Raw genomic sequence first — 24,127 nt, forward strand, 5'->3', positions numbered from 1 at the left:
ATAGAGTCGACAACGTCAACTGCACTCGAGAGGGCAACGCCGTCAAAAACTGACAACGCCACCCTGGGCAGCCACACGAGGTCCATTACAATGCACTGTCTAAGTGATGGATTTACTTTTGGACAAAGTTAATGAAGAAGAGCTATAAACTCATATTATCATTTTCTACAGACGACTCGCTATTTATAGGCAAATTTTTCCGCCCATCTCTCACTACACAGGTCTAACAAAGCACCAGACCTACAGGGCACTAAGACAGTGATCGCACAGAACGCAGAGAGAGAGACATTGAGAAGAGACAAAGACAAAGACAAAAACTGTCTTCGTTAACTATGTGATGGCCGGGTAACGGAGTCGCAGTCTTTTTTTTGGTTTTGCAGTAGGAATTTCTGGCGGTTGTTTTTCTGAGTGTTGTAAAAAATGAGGTTTTGATGATGTTTAGGGTTGTTGCAAGAAGTAGACAGTAGCAGTAGGATCATTAAAATTAGGGGAAGATGTCGTTGTTTGGACAGAACAATCAACCGAATTCGGGCTCGGGACCGTTTGGCAGTTCTAGCGCCCTGAATAACCCAGGACAGCAGCAATCTTCTACATTGGGATCGTCGTCGTTCGGAGGAAACTCGCTCTTAGGAGGTCAGCAACAATCGTTGTTTGGCACTCATGCAAGTTCTATCGGTGGTCAATCCCAAACAAATGGATTCTCAGGCTTGGGCAAGAACACTAATTTGAACAGCGGGTCGAGCAATTTCGGTGCTGTGGGCAATGGATCGGGTGCCTCTTTGGGTGCCAATGTTTCAAGCGCATCGAATATATCTAATATCAACAATACCTCGAGTTTGCCGTCTTCTCTTAACCAAAGCTCATCCAAACTCATTAAGGATCTCTTGGAGTCGGCTCACAACTTACCCAAATCCGACAATCTCGAATTGGGGTCGGTCCATTTAACATTAAAGGAGTTACAGAGAAAGTCCCAGAAATTGAGAAAAACTGAAGATTCATCTAAAAAGGACGCTAACTTTACTAAGGCACATTACCTTTTAGCCTCAAGTGGTATCAGTGCCGAGGAGATCGAATCAGAATTAAATCTGATTCACTTGCCAGCCAATGCTGCCACAGGAGGAGCTGGAATCACGGGCTCTTCGTCCTTGGCCGCTGTGGGAAGTACTGTCAACACCACTTCTTACTCAAATATCGAAAACTACCTCAACGCCAAAAAGGACGAGAATATACTAAACACAATAGAACAATCGCTCAACCTCGCATCCAAGGATTTCGACCAATTCATAAGCTCAAACATTCTGATCGACTGGAAAGTAAGAAGAGACGAATTGCGTAAATCAATCGGACTCAGAAGTGGCACTGACAACACACTGGATATATTGAGGAGCTCTATAACATGGAATAAGTCTGTTCCTGGTGCTTATAACATCCTCACCCCGTTAAGGTCTCAGACTTCAAGTACCTCATCCTTGAAGCAACTTCCTCGTGATAAGTTCGAGAATCACGCAAAGATCATATATCAATTGAACGAAGCTCGGTTGGAGAATAGAAACTTTCCCTTATCTCTCAATTTTGCTGAGTTGAATAAGCTCCAAAATGATTTGAAGTCAAGACAAATCACAGAAGTCTGGAAAATTCTCATTGAGTTGACAAATGAAAAGTTTACTAAAACTAATCAAGAACAGAAATTCTACAATCAACCAGCTTCTAAATTAAGCACCATCAACAGTAGTAAGTCATACCTTGAGTCTGAGTTCTTTAAATACATGGAAGAGCTCTACTTGAAGGACAACAAGAAAGGGCCAGAGTTCCTTCCTCCGTCAAACTTAAATAAGATATCTTATTTCATCGACAAAGTGATTCTCAAAAATGACTCTGACTTATTGAGTAAGACACTCAGCGTTAATGGAACACCAATCTGGGCCCTCATCTTCTATTTACTTAGAAGTGGTCTCTACGATGATGCATTGGATTTGGTCACCCGCAATCAAGATTTGTTCAACAAATTTGACATGAATTTTCCAATCTATCTCAGAAAATATGTTGCAAGTGAAGACCATATCTTGCCTAGTGGATTGAACGAGAAGTTGCATGCAGAGTTCAATCAACAGTTTCAATTCATTGTAGACGATATTGATAGCGCCATCAATTTCGACCCATACAAGTACTCAGTTTACAAAATTGTCGGTAAGTGTGATTTAAGTAAGAAGTCGCTTCCTCAAGCCATCAACCTTAGTATCGAAGACTGGTTGTGGTTTCACTTGTCTATTATTAACGAGCACCAATGGAATAATGAGTCAAACTTGATCTTTGAAAACTACTCCTTGGTCAACTTGCAAAATAAGATCATGTCTCTTGGGCCAAAATACTTCAATACTTCTTCCAATAACCCCATGTACCTTAAGACATTAATCTTAGTTGGTTTGTACGAATTAGCTGTTCAATATTCTTACGACTTCATTAACGAATGTGATGCGGTACATTTGGCTATTGGCTTGAACTACTATGGATTTTTGAAGGTATCCAGTTATAACAACAAGGATGAACTTTTAATTGTTCGCTCGAATGAATACGAAATTAACTTTAGTAGGCTTTTGGGATCATACACTAGAAGCTTCAAGATCAGCGATCCAAAGGTGGCTTGTCAATATTTGATATTGATCGCGATGTCTAACGGCGGCAATTCCAAGGAAGAAATCTCCAAATGTCATGAAGCTTTGAGAGAACTTATCTTAATATCTCGTGAGTTCTCTATGCTTCTTGGAGAAATGAACCAGATGAATGGAAGTAAAATTCCAGGAATTTTGGAAAGACAGCGTTCCTTGATCAAGTTGGACGATCTTCAGGAATTCTATCTGCAAATAATAGAAAGAAGTGCTATTAAATGCGAAGATGAAGGGAGAATATTTGATGCATTATTATTGTATCAGTTGTGTCAGGAATTTGACACGGTCATTTCTTTGATCAATAAGCTTCTCGCCGAAATATTGTCGTCAACCGAATTGGATAAACCTATTATTCAATATGGTAATTATGAAGTCTTATCTGGAGGCTCTGTCGATAGCAAGGGTTCGCAAGACACGATTGATAACAATGTTATTCTTTTTGCTCGTCATATAGTAAAAATCTTCAACATTAACAGTTTTATCCTTGAGAAAATTGACCCGCAGAAGAAGGAAACATGCGATTTGTTGTTACCTATTATCGACATTCGTGATTTATTCATCAGAAAAGATTTCCATCAAGTCTTGATTGAGATCAAGAAATTAGGGTTAATCCCACTTGGTCTGGATGACAACTTGATATCGATCAGAAAAGCAAGCGAGTTAATCCAAAACAATCACTTGGATGACAACTTGATCAAGGTGATTCCATCGCTTTTGATAATGGTAATGACCAGTATTTCCCAATTGAATTTCTCGATTTTAACGAAGAGATACCAAGCACTTGGTAATGAAAGAGAGGAGTTGGCCGATTTGAAGAAGAGAGCCAAGAACTGCATGATCTACGCCGGTATGGTACAGTATAAAATGCCTAGAGAGACATATAGTTTGTTGATTAACTTAGAATCTCTGTTGTAGTATAGAATAGTATAGCAATAGTTCATATAGACGAATTTACATTAAAAGTTTTGGCATATTTACAATATAGAATATAATATGTAAAGTATAAGAGTTTTTCAGGGCGCAATAGTCATTTCCTAATTGGGCGCCGATATCAGAATTGCAATTCTTCATTTGATATTACCATTACCTTTGATTATATATGAAAGATTTCATATAAGAATTAGGAAAAGAGATGGCACCGAAGAAGGCTAAGTCTAGTGCAGGTGTGCTGTATAGCTTTCCAGAAAGTTTTTTGAATTTATCTGGAAATTTGAGGAAACAGTTCTACAAACCGCAACCAGAATCAGTTGTAGAAGATCAAATAATAGTGATAGAGAACTTTTTCTCCAAAGAACTATGCAATGAGCTTATCAAATCGTTTGAGAAGGGACTTACGTTGGAAACGACACCTTTGGTAAAAAGTAAGGAATATGCTGTACGTGTTAACGACAGGTGTGCATTGAATGATTTCAAATCAGCTGAAATACTTTGGGACTACTTGAAGCAATTACTACTACAGGACACGGAATACGAAGACCAAGAGTTAAAGAAGATTAAGGGAATCTTTAAGGGCGCTTGTGGGTTAAATCCGCAACTAAGGGTATATCGTTACAAGAAGGGACACCATTTCAACCTGCATTACGATGAGTCAGTGACTTGTCCCACTAATGAGAAAGGTACATCAAAGGGAAGGACGAAGTGGACTCTATTAATCTATTTGACTGGAGACGACGAGTTCTTAGGAGGTGGAACTATTTTCCATCCAGACGTCAGAGGAGTTGAGCCGCTTAACATTCACCCAGGAAAGGGAATGGCTCTTTTGCATAAACACGGCGACGATTGTCTCAGACATGAAGGTGAATTGGTGAGAGGCGGAGAGAAATGGGTGCTACGCAGTGATGTAGTTTATCCTCTATAAATTACCTCTATAAATATTATCCCAACCTGCTAATAGACTTTGAATCGAAGAACTCTTTAGTTTCTTCCAATATTTCAGCCAAATTGCTTTGTTTCAACTGTATCTTCTCTTTAACCCAATTACTTAATTTATTTTGAATTGAAGGTGAGCGATATCTCCCATCGATCAAATAGATGATCGAATAATCATTAATATGCCTAATGCTTCTTCCGATACTTTGGTTGACAGCACGCATACATATATTCTCATAGTATCCTTGAGAGTTTCTAGTTGCTTCTTGGGGCGATCCTCCACGAGCAATGGTTTCAGACTCTATAAAGTTACGTTTGGCAATAAGCTCACCAGAGTATGCATTTGGGTATGGCAATCCCACCATGATCACAGCTCGTCCTAATTCATCAGAGAAATTTATGCCCTCTGACATCTTACCACCGACAACGGAAAGTAATATTGCTCCCTTGTTCTCCTCTTTGATTGATTTAGAGTAATCTGAAAGCACAGTTTCCACATGCGAGGAATTTGTAGGCTCCTGAAACACCTTTTTGTATTTCTCAATTCTATTGAGAAGATTATAGGATTGGTCCTTCCAGGCTTTTAATACCTGATTCAAATACTTGTAACTTGGGAAAAATACAACGACACCTCCTGGAACATTTTGACATATTTTTAGAACAGCCTCACCCAAGGAAGCTATCATGGAGATACTGTTTCTTTTATCAAACAGAAACTCTAGATCCACGCCATCGTTGGAAGCAATCGGAAATACTTTCAAGTTTTCCTGTGGAATTATGTGACTACAACTGAATGTTTTGATCTTGGTGTTGTCCACGTACGGAAACAAGTAGTTCTTGAAATCAGACATCGGCTCCATAGTACCACCGCACAACAACACACACCTTGCTTTCGACACTATTTCCTTGAAAACCGCGCTAGGGTCTAGTAGTAAATAGTTAATTGATACCAGTCCGTTATCAATGTCCCAAAAGAACTTTCCTTCTCGAGAGGGGTTCACTAAACTTTTCAAGAACTTTACCATCTTAAAGAGCAATGGATTGGAACTGCTAGACTTCGAATTCTCCCCGTTGCTTTTCTTTTCCATATACGATTCAATCTTGTAAGCAATCTTTGACTTAGCCAAAAAGGTTTCTATCTTATGTATGTTCAACATATCTCCAGTTGAATTGTGAAAAATATCTTCCACTTTTATTTCTCTTCCGATCTTGTTTGAGCCTTCTTTTTCCTGTTCTTGGATAAAGCAAATCAATAGCTGACAAAGCTTAATTAGTTTCATTAAGTGGATTCTGTTTCCACTATTAAGTCTCTTGATAAATTTGCTTAAGTAAAACCTTAACGACTTTATTATTTTCTGTATCTCTTCAATATTGATCGAAACTGAGTGGATGGATGATATGACATCCAACAAATTGTGTGCTTCATCTATAACGACAATTGAATCCTCGATCTTTAAATTAAGTACACTTCTTGTTGTTTCTTGAAGAAGCATTTGATAGGGCAAAGAAGCAATTTCCGTCATTTCTATACCTCTCCTTGCTGTGTAGTAGGGACACACTTTCAATTCGGTTCCCAAATCTCCTAATTCTTCAATGTCATAGACTTCAGTCATACTAAGATCTGCCAATTTCTTCGTTAAAGAAGAACTCATATAATCTTTAGGCAAGAAATCACAGCCTTCTTTCAGTTTCTGTAAGTCCACACAGGCATCATTAAGATTTAAGTCATTTTTGGAAAGTTTCTTGACCTTATCATTGATACAAAGTTGCTTTCTCGAGCCAAGCGCCAAGTACTTAGTACGCTCATCTATGCCTTCGACTGATGAGTTGAACAGGGTTAACCTGAGTTGATGCGAGAATTGGTTGAGCTGTGAATGCGTTCTCGATGAAAAGAAGATATTTACAGGACAATCGTTGGTCATCTCTATATCATCAGTTTTGCCACTAACTTTCTGTAACAATTGATTGATTTCGGTTCCAAGAGCTGCATTTTTCTGATCAATAGTTGAACTCACCTCGGAGTCGCTATAATAATCAACTGGAAGGAAGTCATCATCTCGTAATTCGACACTATCTTTTTGAATCCTCTTTGTTCTCTTTCTTTGATTGGTGTGTATTTCTTCGGCCTTTTGGACATTGTGTATGTAATCCGCCTTGATCTCATCTAAGTACTTCTCGTAGTCCACCATTTTGTTCTTGGTCCGACTTAATATGCTATTTATGTATGCTTGTTTGACCCATTCGGGCTCGTCGTCGGAATCTTCGAACGAATCGTTGCTGTCATTATTAATATCCTTTGCAGAACCCGTTTCTGTAAAGACATTATTTCTCTTGTAGTCACGTAACCACGTCATACACGAGCATATTATGGAAAGTGTCTTTCCTGTTCCTGTGGGGCTTTCAAAGATCCCTACTTTGTAGCCGTTTTCGATAGTATCATATATTGCATCCATCAAATCCAATTGGATCTGATACGGTTTGTAGGGATGGTTATATCGATTCGACTCATTTTTTGTGTTCATTTGTTTTAGATGCAATTACGAGAGTATGTCATGAAGAAGAGATTCGCTCAAGATACAGTTGTAGTATATAGTCTTTGTTGTCTATAGAGCACATCTTCAATCATAGCTTCTTCATCATGTCACTTTCCATATCGCTTCCCAAATAGGAAAAAACATCAAATGCGCGTACCGAGATTTTTCAGCCGAAGAAGTGAGACAGTGAGTAGTACAGTAAGAGTGATGGATGGGAGAGGAGGAGGTTGGGGGTGAAAAGTATGGTTGTTGTAGATTGATATTTGGAGTTGGTTGAATTGTGAATGAAGCTGAAAAAACTCTTTGATATTGGAAACATTTTGGCCGGAATCTTATTAAGCCTCTCGGTGTCATCATTGTACTAGTGATTGTAAATGAGAGCTGTAAATATTTTAAGCCTGTCATTTGGCTGTGATGTACCGAAGAGCTGGTGAGACATCAATGATTATGACAACTAAATTACCCATCCAGAAAGCCAATTTTCTCCTAAAAGAACTACAAAACGACTTCTATAAGTGACTTCAGATACAACTGTCCTCTTTAACTTCCCTTATCCACCAAACTTCAGCCTTTTTCCATATACCCCAGCATCTTGTCATAATTTGCATCCATAGTGAGTCTTCGTGCAGGATGTCCATCTACTGTATATCAAACTCGATATAAACAAGAATAGAAACCGTCTTTCCTTTACTTCTACACAGCTTAAAGATGTCAAGTCAAGGTAATATGATCTGGAATGTGAGTATCCAGAGGGTGGATGTTGGCACTCCGCATTCTGAACCGATTCAATGGTCGGAAAATAGGCAATTGGCTGTTAATAGTGGGGACCATGTAGTTGTTTTGGACCCCAAATTACCTAGTCTTCAACTGGGAATAACGTCAGTTAATAAGGTAAAAATCTTCAGTCCTCGGGAAATATTCCTGATAACTAATATATTGTACTCAGAGATGGTAAACTTGTTGCCTGTACGTAGGTTCAACAACACAGTGGTGTCTACTGGTGACGAACCATTCCATTTCACAAATATCAATGAACCTGAAATCGTGAGCCACCAATGGACATCTGCTGGAATTACCACGAGAGATTGCAGCCTCGGAGTCCTTTTCAATACAGGAGAGTTAGTGATACTAGAAAGGTACACCGCAGCAATTGATAAATACAGAGTGAGGATTGACGTCTTTGAAGTCATGGCTAAAGAATATGGAGTTACGACAGGACCTGAGATCCTAGTCAACTCTCAACAGTTAAACTCGTTGAAAATCAGGTGCTTTTCTTTCAGTCAGTTACAATGGGGAGCTGACGTTCGCCAGTTTCTTTCTATAATCAATAGCCGTGGAGAAGTCCTCATATTTGCCTGGAATGACAGCCAAGAAGAGTTGAGTTTACTTGGTAAAGTTGAAACAGAACTAAGTATAGTAAAGCACAAATGGTCGCCGTGGACGACACCCAATACTGGAAAAAAGACCACATTTGTAAGTTATTTGTCTCTCATAGGTTCAGACAACTCTTCAATACTATATCGTATATCATATAATGCAGAAAACAAAAGCATTGACTGGTCAGCTCCAATACTGCTTTCACAAAAATCGAGGTTCCTAAACGGTAGGAACGAATGGATCTTTCCTGAAAAGTCGGATCCCGTGTTCATAAGTACACTCACAGGCAAAATAAGGATATATAGAGTACAATCAAAGTTGAAAATTATGGTGATCGAGAAAGAGCTACAGAATTATAGTGCTTCATCTGGTATTGCTGCTTACGTCAATGGGGGTGTCCAAACTATAGTCATAAGTTTTGAGGACGGAAAATTCGAGTCTTTCAAATTTAACTTGAAGTCTAATAAACTAGAATCCGAGGCTGTTCATGGAGCATTGACTAATCTTGTCAGCAAAAGCTTGTATTCATTCCAATTGATAAATGCATCAGCAGTTGACGACGGCGAGGATGATTCGACGCCTCCTGTTAAGAAGGACACTGGGACACCAGCGTCTGCATCTGAAAAGGGTGAAACTGACATGAGAATGTATTTGAATCAAGACATAGAAGGCAATTTTGTCAATTTAGGAATGACATTGTTGAGGGATGGTATCATTTCCATTGCGTTCAAGGTAATACCCAGGAACGTATTTCATTATCAGATCGAATCTAAAAGCGAAATACAAGTAGCTTTTGTCAAATTGGAGGATTTCCCTAATCAAAAGGCGCAAGCATTTCAAAATTCAACATCGATTGCTTATATTACCAACTTGTGGTTTCAAAAGTATTTTGAAATTCCAATTTTCGAGAACAAATCAAAAGACAGAAAAGAAGGCCTCCATAAATTTATTGAAGACACAAAGGCATTCAAATCACATTATTTTATAGACTTGGAAAGCCTCAAGTTGGAAGTCATTCAGCACGAAGAGGATACGCTTTATTCATCTTTGGTTCGAAATTATAGCCACAATTCCCAAGTTAAGGGAATACAAGAACTATACAATTTTGAAAGACAAGTCTTCAAATTTGTAATCAGCTTAGACGATGTAGATGAGAAGTTGAAAGCATTCGTCGATCAGAGTATTCAAAGGATAGGTGACATTGAGCGTTTGTTAAATACCTATTTGTCTCGGATTATCTTGGAGTGGGCCAAAGACAAAGCAGTAAGCAGCGAGTTGGACAAATTCCTAGTAATAAACTGCTACAAAAGTCTTCGGAAATCGGATTCACAAGCTGCCGAAGTATTTAAGAATATAGCTCAAGATGCTACAATAACAATAAGATCTAAATTCTTTGAAGAGAATTTCAAAGCTTCAGTTGATGATATTGATGAAGATGATGATGATGGACTCATAAACTCAACCAGTAATCATAAATGGACGAAGTGCAAACTATCTAACATCCCACTACTTCAATTGAACAATCGTAAAGATGAATTGTTGACATTTAACTATATCCTAAATACTTTCGACCTGGAAGAAGGAGGTGAAATGGTATCAGAATTGCTTAATACCATACACTATTGCTACATTAGTGGAAATAAAACATATGCAGTTAAATGAAAACTTTTGTCTATCTATATCTAGTCTACTGAAAAATGAAAGACCCAGGAATAGCCATGAAGGGATCATTCACGAAGTCACCGTTAATAAGCAGGTACTTATCGGTCCAAAGCAATTGAGATGAAGTCCAGCTTATTAATTTACTTTGTTGTTTTGGAGGTGTATCAGTTATTTTGGTTAGGAGATAAGCCATGTTCATCTGGGCCAATGCGTATAATACAACGGCAAATTGAGGGAATGTATTGATTGTCCAGAAGTTAACGAGCCCGAATCCAAAGAGAACCCCATTACGGTTATTAATCCAATGCTTCTTCTCATAGTTGGACATGTTCAACCTGTGAAAATATGGAGAAAGCAAGTCGTAGGACAAGTTCGAAGAACCATAAAACGTCGTCAATAATGCTGCGGTATAGTGATAAGGAAGAAGGTTCAATGCTGAAATCATGAGAATTGAAGGCACTGTCCCTAACTTATCCGAAAATATCTGAAATGATATCAAACCGAGCACAAGTGAAGAGAACTTGCTTGGGAACGTTATAAGAAGAAAGATCCCAACGTTAAATAAATAGTAATTGCAGTATCTTTTCAAGAAATCCTTGAAATGGCTACTATTCTTGAACAAGAACAACGATTTCTGAAGAAACGAAGCCGATGCTGGCTGTTGATTCATGACGCGTATAGTATCATTGGGAAGTCTTACCAAGTTATCGTGATAATCTGTTGAAAGGATTTTATCCACAAACTTTAAGTTCATTAAGAACAACTGATCCGATGTGGTATCTACATAACTGTACAACGAGATCAAAAAGATATTCAAGTTGAAGAAATTCTGGATAAAGTAGTTCAAGCTATCCAATAGGAAGCGGTTATTCACCTGGAATATCGGTAAGTAGTTGATGCAAATAAAGAACACTTTGGTTACCATAATAGGCCCGTTAAGCAATAAATATAAAAGAAACGATAACTTCAATGTAGCGCATAGTGATGGATAGAAGTTTGAATGCGATAATAGGTTACCATTTTGTAAAGATCTGTATATGCTGAGATAACCGATCTGTATTCCCCTTAGTACCACCCAGAATGAAAACGACTCCGAAGGCTTTGATATGAAAATCGGAGAAGCCATGAACTACAATGCTAGTATTGTTTTATGCTATTATTGCTATTTGTGCTGCGTCGGTGCCCTGGGGTTTGATTGCAAATAGCGATTTAAACACGGGATCTTGGTTTGAGATCGTTCAAGTGGAGTATGTGGATGACAACTGTTTTCGGAGTTCTGGCTCTTCTTTTTGGAATGTGGAAAGAAGGTTTGGCGTCAACTAGATGAACTTGGATTATAAATTTTTCTTCAATATTGCTGTTGCCAAAAACGTTGTCACAATACCGCATTGGTAATAGCAAGGGTCATTGCTCCTGAATATAGTAGCGGTATGGGTGTTTCTCGATCACTCATATATGTGTTCAGCGCTGGTTCCGTACTTTGCTTTTGGTTATGGTGGGGTCGCCATTGACGAAAAATAAAAAAGTCAGTACAACGTGACGAAGAGCTGAGGCTACCAAATCAGAGAATATATACAGAATATATGTTTGACATGTTACTGTGCCTGAAATTCACGGGAGTTGAAGGCCGTTAGGGTTTTCTCCAACGAGGAGCCTGGCTGCCTTGTGGTTATGTTGTAGCCGGGACGCTGTCCCCTCATTATATAGTTATATATGGAAACATTTCTGGTGTGGTCCGGGAGAAAGAGCGATGTGTCACCGAGTCACAAAATGCGGAGTCAGGGTTCCTTCTAAACTCTTGCACCGAGTCAGAGGAAGTCGCGGTTGTAGGACGAAGTCAGTGAACCGGCCTGCAGAGGCCAGTTTCCCTTATCTAGCCGTTGTAAAAATGCCATACATCTAGGCGTTGGGTAAAAAGAGCCTTTCAAGGTTTTTAAACCCACAGTATTTAGGGGATGAGCAAGAGGCGTCATTTGTAGTGATATATAAACTGTATTATCTTCGATTTTGACTTCCGTAGTAATTAATTGGCAATTAATTGCAACTAATAATAACTTGGTTTTAGCTTCAACAGCATAAAATTATTTTTCGCATACCGTTATCAATGTCATCTTCGTTTGATTTGCAATCAATTGAATTGCCTCACCCCCATATTCAAACTTCGCTTACCGAGGTAACCCACCAATTACCTTTAAGACCGCCATGTCGTATTCTTTTCAAGAATGAATTGGAGCAACCATCAGGCAGCTTTAAATTACGTGGTATTGGTCACTTGATCCAGAAATCGATTGTTGCAGCCAACAAAACTCGCAGCAACCGTGAAATCCACGTATTTGCTTCCAGTGGAGGTAACGCCGGTTTGGCAGCAGCTTACCTGGCATATTTCTATAAAGTCAAGTGTACTGTTGTTCTTCCTGTTATTTCAAAACCTGCTGTTAGAGAAAAGCTCAAGAGCTACAATGCCAATATAATCTTGTTTGGAAACACTATCAATGAAGCTGATAAGCACTTGAAGAACTTGATCAACTCAATTGACACCAATGTCACCACTCCAATTTACTGTCATCCTTTCAACAACCCCTTGATATGGGAAGGCCATGCAACATTAGTCGATGAAGTTGTCGAACAGCTCCCCAAAAGCGAAAGGGCTCACATAAAAGGAATGGTTTGCTCTTGTGGAGGCGGCGGTTTATACAATGGTATTTATGACGGAATGAAGAGAAACAATATTGTTGACCTGGAAATCTTATTAATAGAAACATCGCAAGCACCAACGTTGTCGGAGTCGGTGAAGGCTGATAAGTTGATTACTCTTAATTCTGTGAACTCCATGGCAACTTCTTTGGCATGCTCATATACCACCACACAAACATTGAACAACTATAAATCTGTCTCTGAAGGCATTACAACTAAGCTTGAATTAATTGACGATGTTGACGCATTGAAGGCTTGCATCCAGTACAATGCAAACTTCTCCAAAGTAGTTGAACCAGCTTGCGGTGCTGCATTGTCAGTAGTCTACAACAAATTAGATTTATTGTATAAGAACTTTTCTCATCTCAAAGAAGATGACATTGTTGTTGTCGTCGTGTGTGGTGGCTCATGCACTACTTTAAAAGATCTTGCCGGCTTTAGAAAACTAGTTGCTAGACAAGACTCAAGGTTATAATTGATCACTACCTCTATAGGTTGCAAAACCAATTTTTCATTTTCAATTCTAGTATGTACAGTATTTATTTATTTATTTAATAGTTAACAGATCGAATTTTAATTGTACGATATAATGGTATTAAAAATTGAAACAACACTATAGAAAAACAATGTCAATTTTGTCTCAGCGTCACTGCTACCTACTTTGGTTCATTCTGGTAAGGAACTACTAGGAATGTTACTGTTGACTCAAATCAAAAAAAAGAAGAACAGAAATAATGATCCCAACGAGGATCGAACTCGTGACCTTCTCTGAGTGAGAGAGACGTCATACCGCTAGACCATGGAACCTATTTCATGTGAAAACAAATGAGAATCAAGAACTCAAGTAGTCCAGTCACGTTATTGATCACATGACTGTCTCTTAAATTTTGTTAGCCTTAATGTTGGCTCAAATGTAGTAATAGCATCTGTAATTAGGGCTATTTGTTGTCAAATGGTCTAAATTATTGTGATGTCTTCTGGCTTGTTAAATAAAATTGCCATGAGGGAACTTTTGTATGTAATTTGAAAAGTATTGCATTATTTTATTTTTTTGTCAAATTTCTTGCCGCAAATTCCTTAAATGGAGATAAAATAATGTTCAGAAGCAGCATTTTATACGGGAACTGGTTTATTAGTTTATTTGTTAATTTGTTTATTTTGTTTTATTTATTAGTTTTTTTTTTATTTTATATTATGTAGTTGAAATGGAAACATTAAGGGATATAACTATATAAACGAATATTAAAGTTATGTTACTTCACATGGAAGTGCTTTTTCTGTTGGAGAAAAAGTGGATGCAAAAACAAGTATTAAGATTGGGTAGCACAACGACGAACCGAAAAATCAAGTCAAAAACGTATAAGAAAAGCAAGGGTATCAATGTTAAAATGGAATGGATAAAAAGATTTGCACAGGGTACAGTGTCAAAGCGGGGGTTGACACATAGTGAGCTTACCAGAAGGGTACTCTAACAGGAGATGGCTTTTAAGATACCAATTTCAATCTTAGCACATTGTGCGCCAATGCTCTTGTCATACAAATTGTAGAAGTCACCAGACAAGCATTGGTAGAAAGTAGTTTGGTCACCCAAAGCCAATTGGAAGCCACCCTTTGAGTCAGGGACAACAGACCATCCAGCAGCATAAATGGTACCTGCTTGTGGTGGAGGACCATCAAATTGGAATTGTTGATTTGCAACAATAGCTCCAATTCTTCCCTTAGCATCCCTCAAGACACCACCCTTCAAAGTGGCAACCAATGAGTCTGCAGTAACACAGGTCTCAACAACTGCTCCATTGTTTTGAACTTGACCATCTCCTGCTTGTGCAGCAGCAGTGGCTTGAACTTGGCCATCACCGATTTGGTTAGCGGCAGCAGCAGTTTGATGCTGGACTTGACCATCTCCAATTTGGTTAACAGCAGCAGCCGTTTGATGTTGAATTTGTCCATCTGCAATTTGGTTAACAGCAGCAGCGGTTTGGTGCTGGACTTGACCATCTCCAATTTGGTTAACAACGGCGGCAGTTTGATGCTGAACTTGTCCGTCACCAATTTGATTTACAACGGCAGCAGTCTGATGTTGGACTTGACCATCACCAATCTGGTTGACTACGGCAGCAGTCTGATGCTGAACTTGGCCGTCTGCAATTTGGTTAACGACAGTATGTACTTGAACTTGGCCATCACCAATTTGAGTAACTGTGACGTCTCTCTTCTTGGCACCGCTCGTTGGAGCAGCCAGAAGAGTTATAATTGTCAATGCGAATGATCCATCATAGTCAGTAACAGCACCTGAAGGCAGAGAACCTGTTGGTGTGAGATGGGTCCATGGCTCATCAGGAATTGCAGCCGAGATTGCAACAGAAGCAGCAGCAAGAATAGAGACTAGTGGGGTAAAAGCTCTCATGACTAATTTATGAGAAGAAAGTAATAAGCGAAGGATTCAAAGAAGCTATGTGATGCAATCTTTGAGGAAATAAGACTAGATTAGCGATGCAAAATTAACTTTTTGATCAGAAGTCAGTAAAATGTATGCGATTCACCTTGGGAGACCATTCCAAGAAATTACTTGAAAGGGCAAAAAGTTCATTATTTATATTCATTGGATGTTAAATGGAAGTTGGGGAAAATGAACTGGGATTAGAAGAGGTGCAAATTTGGTCAGTGCCAGCTTCCACTCCCACTTCCGAGCCAAAAATAAGGATACTATTAGAAAATGTTCCACAAGCAAGATAATTTAGGAGTTACGTCATTCTCTTTCATCCCAGTGAGCGGCTCAGCGTTGGGTTTTTGCCATGGGAAGCCACGAATTGGCCGCAAATGCCCCTAATTCAAGCGGCCAACACCGAGTTTCCACATTGAGTTGCTGTAAAGAGTGATTTTGCATTTCGATATGGAACCAATAACAATAACAATACCACTTATTGTGACAATAGTTCATGGTATTTTGAAATTGTATATACACTTGAGCAAAAACGCAACCAATTCCGATTTGTTATAAAATAACTCCCGGTAAGGAAGACTTAGCATAGTTAAGGAAACCCTCGTTTCTGCAAAAGGGGGCTCCGATATTACATGCATATTTATTATATACATAATTACGTTACTATTAATAGTTGGATACGCAGCCATGTTTAACGAGAGGACTAAAGTGCCGACTTCCATTGAGGTGAGACCTGGTGTATTCAGATGGAATGGCTTTTTTAGGTGTTATAGCGCCCTGTGCAAAAAGATTCAATTGCTGTCAAGGCTACAATATCTTGTTCGTCTTTCTCCACAGGCCAAGGCGATGAGAGAAGGATCATTCGTCAATACAATATAATTATCAAATAGAATATTTTTGAATATTTTCTGCTATAATAGTCTATAAGTAAGCCCAAAAAGAAACTCGGAAGAGAAGGAGTGACTGGTATCCATGTAGAGTCAGGAAACATTTTTGGACCCGCTGCATATAACCTGTGAACTAAGGGGCTATAAAAGTCGATTGGAGCGTAACCACTCCACTACCTGGATTTAAGGTACAGCTAGCAATTGAGATAGGGGCTCCGAGAGTAACCATGGCTCGGAACGCACCAATGCCAATAGCAAGATGTCGGCAAAAGCTTTGTCTTGTAGAGACTTAACGTCGTACAGATGATAAGCTGCAAACTCTTTTCAACAAATGCCATCACACAACCAAAACCCCGCTGCTCTTCCCGAGGAGTCCACACTATTCTAGTGGATGAATGCTCAAATGATTGAACTACAGGTAAATACGGGGTAAAACCGAATCAAATCACCCCTCCCATCGAGTACACATTCGGTGTTACTGAGATCTTGAATCACCAGTTACATCTATAATTAGTAACTGAGCCTTGCTGTCCTGAGGTGCCAAATGCGGCCCGTCGATGAATGAATATGCGGATTATATGCTGTTAATGAGACTTATCTTTACTTGCCCAAAACCATTTGTTTTGCTTCATTATAAATCCTAAGACCCGGTGAGCACATTTGTATTCACCAAGCTACAAACAAATGTCAGCAAAATTTTCTGAGGGGTGTAGCAAGAGGCACTGCTGAGTGGGAAACCGAAGTTATCGTAGGAATATTAATTACTGCAAACATTTATAAATCTCAAGCCAGCCAACCACTCATGTACTTTGGTTGTCAAAATACGTCATTGTGCACAAACATTGAATCGCCTACAGATGAAGATGAAAGAATCTGCGGATATGCAAATCGCTGGAAGAAAGGTTCTCTCGGTTCAATAGCTACTTATTACCATACAACGGAACAGTTAGCATCGCCTCGAAGCATCCGAACATCCATACAAACCATTTTTTCCGCCACATAAATTTGCTGCAACGCCAAGTACTATTTTTAGATGTCAAGCGAGGACTGGTTATTTATAAGACGACGTATGTCATCATCTGCGGGAGGAGATTGACAGAGGGCAATTCATAAATAGAGCATGTATCATGACTTCATAAACACACCCGCGAAACCAAACAATTCTAATTCTAAAGACGTCCTTTTGTTAAAATCGTTGGGAATGATCCAATTTTGTGATCCCCTCTTGATTTCCAAGGCGGTTTCGTACTTCTCCACATATTTTTAGAAGAAACAATTATGAGTGCAAAATACTCTTTGATCTTACAATTTAGGTTTGCAATTAGGTTTTGTAGTAAATGAAATCTCGTAAATGAAAACACTTTGGAATTTGGAGGCTCTAAATTATTACATTTTATACATAGCCCCAAAAATCAATAAGGTAAAGGTGGGCAATACAAATTAAGCTACATTCCCAAAGGAAACATCGAAATAGTGAGGGGCGTGTATCTATTTGGAGTCATGGATAGCTTCTATACCCTGTCCTCGTAGAACTTGGTACAAAGGTTGTAAGAAAACTTGTCGTTGAAATCTCCGTCAAGTGCTCTTTGTGCACCCTTGGTACCAAGATAATCCAAACTCTCCACGTAAACCATAGCAGCGTGAATTCCACCTTCATCGACTTGGTAGTCAACCTTACCTTCCTTATTGATGATCTCAAAGAAATCCTCAATACTGTCTCTTAAGATTTCTCTTTCTCCTGCAATCATGAGTGTATTTCCGTTATTAATACATTCAACATTGGCCCAATGGTCCTCGTAATTTGTATTTGTGAAAGTTAAGAAGTTGTTAATCAATTCTTTGTCCAAGTCACCAACGTAAAAATCACCCATTAGAGTTTCTCTTGCTCCCAAATCTCCATCAACATTGACTCCGTGCTTTGGAGGAAAGGTGGGCATCGTACAAGGTTGAACCCAAGGTGAGATCAAAACCATAGACTTTGGCTGCGGGAATGGTTGATGGCTGAAGTTGAAATCAAATTCAGGGAAGTGCTTGAATTGCTCTTTGGCTTCCTCTGGATAAGCAATGTATCTACCTACAGAAAGAGCCATGTGAGTACCAGCAGAGTCTCCAATTAAGTGAATATTCTTGTAGCCCTTTTCAAGTAAAGAGTTATATGTATGAAGAGTTTCCCATAGTTGAGTAGGATAGATCTTGTCATGCATTGTCAAGGAGTAGTCGACTACCAAAATAGACACCTTTTTACGAGTTTCTGGCTTCAAAGCAAAGTAGAATGCCAAGAAGGTTACGAATTGTGATTCAAACATGCTGAGCAAGTATCCTCCACCATGGAGGTAAACAATGACGTCCTCTCTTTCTTGACCTTCTGGAGCTTCATTTTGAACTAACCAGTAGCCGTAATCATCAAGCTTTTTACCGAAGTTATTTACTGCCAAAGCTAGTGGATGATTTTTGAACTTAGCAATGACTTTAGTAATTGGCCGGTATACGAAGAACCTGACATCTTCTTTCTGGAGATCCCCAGCTAGATGGGACTCTATACTCAAGTGTACATTTTTCCAGAGCGAATTCTTGAATTCACGATTTGTGTTAGAGTAAATTGTTCCGGTGGTGTAGTACTGGATCACTGCTCGGAGAGCGGTCACCGGGATGGTGATAACTTTCCAGAGGAAGCCTACAGTAACCATAGTGCAAGTATGGAGAGACTAGCCAGCAGAGAAAAGAAGAGCTCTTGAAAAAAACAGAAAAGTTTCAGACAGCAATTCCGATTTTAATCCAAGTAGCAAGGAACTGATCGGATAAATAAACGAAGAATTTTGATTTCGAGGAGGTATTACGAGTAAATCTTGCCGTGTACAACCAGCCCTAAATATTTACAATAAAACAACGATTTGGCCGGTTTGCGATTACTTCAAACTTTCCGCCACGACTTCGTATGTGCCAACGTCTCCCAAATTCGTCCAAGGCACCGGCATCCCAGGAAGGGAAACTAGCAAGAAACTATTCGTATTCTGGGGATAATAATGATATTTTTTGGGTCAACCATAGATATAACAATGGGGGTGAGAATGTTTACACTGAAAATATTGAAGATCATTGCAACTGGTATAATATTATTCCCGAGAATACTGGATTCTCTATTACTTCTAGCTAGGACCGCTACCGTTCATTGACTGCGGCATACAATAATATTCCATAATAATTAGTACTCCTGCCTTCACCCAACATAAAAATATTATTATTTGTACATCACAATAAGTATCCCCTTGGAGCTACAGCCCACCACGGACCAGTTCTGCCTGTAAAACCCATAGAATCAATGTGGTGGTGCAGGTAGTAGGAAAGGACGGAATGTTTTCGTATGTTTCTGCATCGCGGACATTGTTTCCGGAAGAGGCGTTGCTGCTGTGGAACTGTGTGGGTTTTGGTTTATGAGTGGAAAGCACCCGCCGTCCCGATTGGGAAACCCATATGCTTGGATGTCGGTTATCAAGCAAACACTGATGTTCCATTACGAAGCAGCCGTGGGTGGGTTCGAACCGTAGTTAAAAGATAAGCTGTTGAACTACACATGGTATCGTAAACCTACAAACAAAGTTGATATGAGCACTGGACTTTACCAAAAACTATAATTCAAGGGAAATTACTACTAACCACTGAGAGCCACGGTCAGAACCCGGTCCACCATTAAACCGGAAAAGGTGCAGATTTCGGAAAACTCTATTGTGCTGCCGAGAAGCTACTCGGACACAATGCAAGGAAAGCCGTTTTGTACTTATTGGCTGTTGTTATGGTTATGGTATCGTAATTGCAGGGATGCAGAGAATAGTATGAGATGAAGAATACACGCCTTAGAGCCTTTTTTTTTACTATAGCGGGGCAGAAGTAATATGCCGTAGACGCTTCCTTTGAGAGATTTCGTATGATCTTTCTCCCGGTACTATTAAATCGATCTTGTTCCTTCTAATCTGATCTTTGATGTAGAACCTCTCAAATAAGCTATCTATTAATTCCTAAGAAGTATTCTATGTGGCTAAATATACAATAGAAGCCTTGGCCTGAGGCTCTTGATGCCGAATGCTGTGATACTTAAAATGAGTGTCAATGGTTATAATTTGAAGCTACCAGAAGTTTGTGCGCCCTGTTGCTTCTTGACATTACCCTTGACGTCCCTCATCTCACCCTTCTTGCCAATGACAGTAATGTTCTTCGCCTTGGATAAAGTATCAATAACTTCACCAACCTTTTGACGCTTGTGGCCATTTTGGCCCTTAGATGAAGCAGCAGCCTGTTTCTGCTGGGCTTCCTGTAATTCCTTTCTTTTGTTGAATTCCTTAGATTTCTTTCTTTTATTAGCTCTTCTCAATCTCTGCTTATCATCTCTGGACAATTCATCCTTGGAGTATGATAATCCTGACTTCAATTGAACCTCCGATCTTCCTTTAGCACCATTGGCAGCAGGTCTGTCATCACCGATCTTATATATTTCCTGTGGAGCTAATGTAGCTTCACTGGATACATGCAATGGAGCAGCGTCTTCCATACTGATTGAAGCAGCATTGTCACTAACTTTGATATCAATTGTTTTGAACTGGTGTGGTTTAGGTATAAAATGAGCTGAACAAAGTGCATCTAACTTATGGGTTACTTTAGTGAACAACTCTGAGATCTCATCATGTTGTTTCTGGATCTCTTCACTTACTTCCTTCAGATCATCGACATTATTGTATTGGTCTTCATAGATCTCAGCTAAAGACTTAGACGACTTTTGCTCAGATAATTCGAATTTTCTCTTGTTGTGGAACTTTGAGACGTCTGTTATCAATCTCTTTGGAACTTCATCGAACTCCTCATTCTTAATTCTACGCCTGATTAAATCTTCCAAAGCTTCAGTTGTTTCTTGAGTCACAATTGGAACTGGTTTAGAAGTCCTATCGAACTCCAAATTAGCCGAGTCTGGGTCGTCAAGAAGAGAATCTTGAGGTCTATCCTTTGATGCAATTTCACCTTTCATGGTCCATTTCTTTTCAGCGACTAATTCAGCTTCCAATCGGGCAATCTCTGCTTGTATTTGCTGTTGCTGCTTCTCGTAGGATGACAAATTCTGTTCACTCTTTTTCTGAGTTTTTACTTCATCTTCGTCGTCAAAAAGATCCAACATGGCCGAGCCCACAGCGTTGTCATATTCTTCTTCATTGAAGTCACCAAAGGCTTCCTCGTCATCTTCATCCTCTTCGTCTTCTTCACCACTGGCTTGCTTTGATTTTATTGCCTTGGACTCACTTCCAGGTTTATCGTAGAAATCATCATAGTATGGCATTTCTTCCTCATCTTCGTCCTCGCCATCTTCACTTAAGCTTCCAAAGTAGTCTATTTCTTCTTCGTCATCATCCTCATTGTCGTCCTCTAGTTGCACTATCTGCTTGTTGAATTCGTCAATGTCGAAGAAACCATCATTAAGACCAAAAGCGTCTTTCTTGATTTCGTTGGATGTACGTTCATTTTCAGATACTTCAGTTTCCTCATTAGAAGCTGGTTGTTCGACTTGTTCATGAAGAGTGGTCTCTTCATCAGAATCTTCAAGTTCTTGTTCACCCTCCTCGTCTTCATTTGCGCTATCTTCTTCTTCTTCTTCGTCTTTGTTATTTTGATCGTCTTCCTCATCTTCATCTTCAAATTCTTCTGGAGCTGCTGCCAAGTTGTCCTCTTCGCTGGACAACTCTTCTTCCAAATCGGATGCTTCCAACTGATTTGGTTCTATTTTGTATTTTTCCTTCAACTCTGGGATAGTCTTGAAGAGTAATGACTCTCCTACTCCGTCCAACACCATTTTGGTCTGGCCAAAGACCTGAGTCGAATCCAACCCACTAACGTAGATTTCATCCAAAACGGAGTACTTCTTCGTTATTGGATCCAACAACGTTTTGGTCAAATCGTTAAATATATTATGCGATGAGGTCTCATCTCCCTCAGTAATTTCACTCGTCACCGGCTTATAAAGCTCAAAAATGCTCTGGGGCTTACCCCTTAACACCTCCAATATATCCTGACTCATCTATGAATGTTCTACAGATTTACAAGTATCCACCGATGGAGAATACCGTTCTTCAATTCATTTCATTAACTACTGTTAACGAGATGATGCTTTAAAGGTGAAAAAAAAATCTTGGTATATACAGGCACACCGGATTAAATATTTCACTTCTGTATGATTTTTGTATGGGGAAGTTGGATGGGTGATATTGAGAGGAAAGAAGTTGTTGACGGCAGTAGGAGGTGTACGGATTAGGTAGAGTTAGTCGTAGGTTATATAGAATGTACATTGCCGCAAGGATAAAGTCCTGCGAAACAGTACTGGTTGTAGGGTTATTGACCAGTGTGCGGCATAAATCGAAGTCGTCTACACGGTGGATTAACAGACAAGTCAATGATCCCCATACCAAGCAGTCCAAATCACAGAATTATCGGTCTCGTGCAGCGTATAAGTTGATAGAAATAGATGATAAGTACCGGTTATTTAGCAGGAAAACGAGAAATATTCTAGATCTTGGGTTTGCCCCAGGTGCATGGACTCAAGTGGCCATTGAAAGAATGAAGAAATTGGGTGTAAAATCGACAATCTTGGGAGTGGATCTCATTGAATGTACACCACCCCAAGGAAGTCATTTCATCCAGGGGAATATTCTCTCGAAGCAGACACACAGCGATATTAGGGATTTTTTTAGCAAGACAGCAAAAGAAGAAGAAGAAGAAGCCGACGAAGAAGATGCACTGAATACGGTAACAAACAAGAAAAGCCATGAAGAGTCAAAATTTTCTGTAGATTTGGTTCTTAGTGACATGATGGCTAATACTTCCGGAATCAAAGATAATGACCACTACGCAAGCATGGACTTGTGCGATGGTGCAATTATCCTCTCCTGTGAATTGCTCAAGCCAGGAGGTAGCTTAGTGATGAAATTCTTCACTGGCAAGGAGGACCAGGTTCTTCTTGAGAAAATGAAGACCTTATTTGAAAAGGTATACAGATTCAAACCCCAAGCTTGCAGGAATGAACTGCGAGAAATGTACGTATTGGGAATGAAGCGGAGAGCCCATATTCAAGTCAATGACATCTTTAGAAATGAGTAAGATAAGTCAACAAGGCAAAGCAAACAGCTTACTACAGCATCAGTCGGCATAGGTTGGCATATAAAACAATTCTATGCCCGAGAGGCGCCTTCCCGATTGGGAGAGTTGGCTTGTCACCCCGAGTAGTCGGAGTTCTCCTATAATGGGAAGTTGAATGACAGGATTGAAGTCCATCCTTTAGCCGAGTAATGAAAGGGGTCAACTTACAAAGTGGGGGCCAATCGGTAATACGCGAGAACAGTAAGCTTTCCAGTAAGTTCATGGGTAAAAAGCGTCTCGGTGGAGGAATTTCAAAGTTTATGGAATGGTAAACAATGCTTCCAGAGCAGCTAGTGTGACCGCAGCAGCTGAGGAATTACTATCTAATGGACTGTGACATTAGACTTACTAACTATCTCCAATTCACCAATTCACGTTCTCTCCTATACAAAATTTGCTGCTGACAAAACGAACCAAACAACACCGAACAAACACGGCTTGCTTCCCCAATTTTGACCAAACTTCGGACTAACATTCTTCGAGCACTTCCAACCAGTTAACCTCTTACAGCATACTCCATGTGTTACTACGGTGACAGGGCTTTCTTAATGTGGGGAAAGGGAAAAGTGTTGCAAAAATTACATAAGCACAGTGGAAAATCCAGAAAATTACAGAAAATTAAATCGGGATTTTCCACCAAAACCCTCTGACTGTACCTCCCCTCTTAACGGGAACACGTAAGAAACTAAGTAAGAAGGAAGATTATCCAGACGGATTTTTGAAGAATGACACTGTCAAAGTGTCTCCTCGACTCATTCAAGTCCTCTGTCACGGTGACAATGTTGTTGGACAATTGAACCCCACTATTTGGGGTAATGTCCGCTC

At 39.6% G+C, this 24,127-nt stretch overlaps 10 protein-coding genes and 1 non-coding gene across 11 annotated transcripts; 5 read left to right on the plus strand and 6 right to left on the minus strand. All coding sequences in view use genetic code 12, as the record gives it.

Moving 5' to 3' along the window:
* The first annotated feature begins 395 nt into the window (after positions 1-395).
* On the plus strand, positions 396-3,636 carry RJT20DRAFT_130832 (linker nucleoporin). The gene has a single exon (XM_064917857.1). It carries the CDS (start codon positions 495-497, stop codon positions 3,579-3,581), a length of 3,087 nt encoding a protein of 1,028 aa, XP_064772729.1. The 5' UTR covers positions 396-494; the 3' UTR covers positions 3,582-3,636.
* A 127-nt stretch (positions 3,637-3,763) lies between these two features.
* Positions 3,764-4,532, plus strand: RJT20DRAFT_60006 (uncharacterized protein). The gene has a single exon (XM_064920924.1). It carries the CDS (start codon positions 3,799-3,801, stop codon positions 4,522-4,524), a length of 726 nt encoding a protein of 241 aa, XP_064772730.1. The 5' UTR covers positions 3,764-3,798; the 3' UTR covers positions 4,525-4,532.
* Positions 4,533-7,140, minus strand: RJT20DRAFT_60005 (uncharacterized protein). Its single transcript, XM_064920923.1, has one exon. The coding sequence runs from the start codon at positions 7,055-7,057 to the stop codon at positions 4,541-4,543; it is 2,517 nt and encodes an 838-aa protein (XP_064772731.1). The 5' UTR covers positions 7,058-7,140; the 3' UTR covers positions 4,533-4,540.
* A 630-nt stretch (positions 7,141-7,770) lies between these two features.
* Positions 7,771-10,121, plus strand: RJT20DRAFT_60009 (uncharacterized protein). Its single transcript, XM_064920925.1, has one exon. It carries the CDS (start codon positions 7,778-7,780, stop codon positions 10,106-10,108), a length of 2,331 nt encoding a protein of 776 aa, XP_064772732.1. The 5' UTR covers positions 7,771-7,777; the 3' UTR covers positions 10,109-10,121.
* Positions 10,122-10,133: 12 nt separating this feature from the next.
* Positions 10,134-11,033, minus strand: RJT20DRAFT_503 (uncharacterized protein; the record flags this gene model as incomplete). Its single annotated transcript, XM_064920406.1, has 1 exon — positions 10,134-11,033. The coding sequence occupies one exon, from the start codon at positions 11,031-11,033 to the stop codon at positions 10,134-10,136; it is 900 nt and encodes a 299-aa protein (XP_064772733.1).
* A 1,052-nt stretch (positions 11,034-12,085) lies between these two features.
* Positions 12,086-13,379, plus strand: CHA1 (Cha1p). Its single transcript, XM_064917858.1, has one exon. It carries the CDS (start codon positions 12,213-12,215, stop codon positions 13,275-13,277), a length of 1,065 nt encoding a protein of 354 aa, XP_064772734.1. The 5' UTR covers positions 12,086-12,212; the 3' UTR covers positions 13,278-13,379.
* Positions 13,380-13,537: 158 nt separating this feature from the next.
* Positions 13,538-13,609, minus strand: RJT20DRAFT_t142. Its single transcript has one exon. It is a non-coding gene; the product is annotated as a tRNA-Val (tRNA).
* Positions 13,610-13,938: 329 nt separating this feature from the next.
* On the minus strand, positions 13,939-15,375 carry RJT20DRAFT_130837 (uncharacterized protein). Its single transcript, XM_064917859.1, has one exon. It carries the CDS (start codon positions 15,207-15,209, stop codon positions 14,271-14,273), a length of 939 nt encoding a protein of 312 aa, XP_064772735.1. The 5' UTR covers positions 15,210-15,375; the 3' UTR covers positions 13,939-14,270.
* A 2,014-nt stretch (positions 15,376-17,389) lies between these two features.
* On the minus strand, positions 17,390-18,943 carry RJT20DRAFT_60016 (uncharacterized protein). The gene has a single exon (XM_064920926.1). It carries the CDS (start codon positions 18,817-18,819, stop codon positions 17,644-17,646), a length of 1,176 nt encoding a protein of 391 aa, XP_064772736.1. The 5' UTR covers positions 18,820-18,943; the 3' UTR covers positions 17,390-17,643.
* A 999-nt stretch (positions 18,944-19,942) lies between these two features.
* Positions 19,943-22,277, minus strand: MPP10 (rRNA-processing protein). The gene has a single exon (XM_064920927.1). The coding sequence runs from the start codon at positions 22,185-22,187 to the stop codon at positions 20,241-20,243; it is 1,947 nt and encodes a 648-aa protein (XP_064772737.1). The 5' UTR covers positions 22,188-22,277; the 3' UTR covers positions 19,943-20,240.
* A 1-nt stretch (position 22,278) lies between these two features.
* On the plus strand, positions 22,279-23,279 carry RJT20DRAFT_60020 (21S rRNA (uridine2791-2'-O) methyltransferase). The gene has a single exon (XM_064920928.1). The coding sequence runs from the start codon at positions 22,448-22,450 to the stop codon at positions 23,261-23,263; it is 816 nt and encodes a 271-aa protein (XP_064772738.1). The 5' UTR covers positions 22,279-22,447; the 3' UTR covers positions 23,264-23,279.
* The last annotated feature ends 848 nt before the right edge of the window (positions 23,280-24,127 follow it).

This window comes from Scheffersomyces xylosifermentans (assembly GCF_036884685.1).
Source record: "Scheffersomyces xylosifermentans strain CBS 12540 chromosome Unknown RJT20scaffold_7, whole genome shotgun sequence".
Taxonomy (NCBI): Eukaryota; Fungi; Ascomycota; class Pichiomycetes; order Serinales; family Debaryomycetaceae; genus Scheffersomyces; species Scheffersomyces xylosifermentans.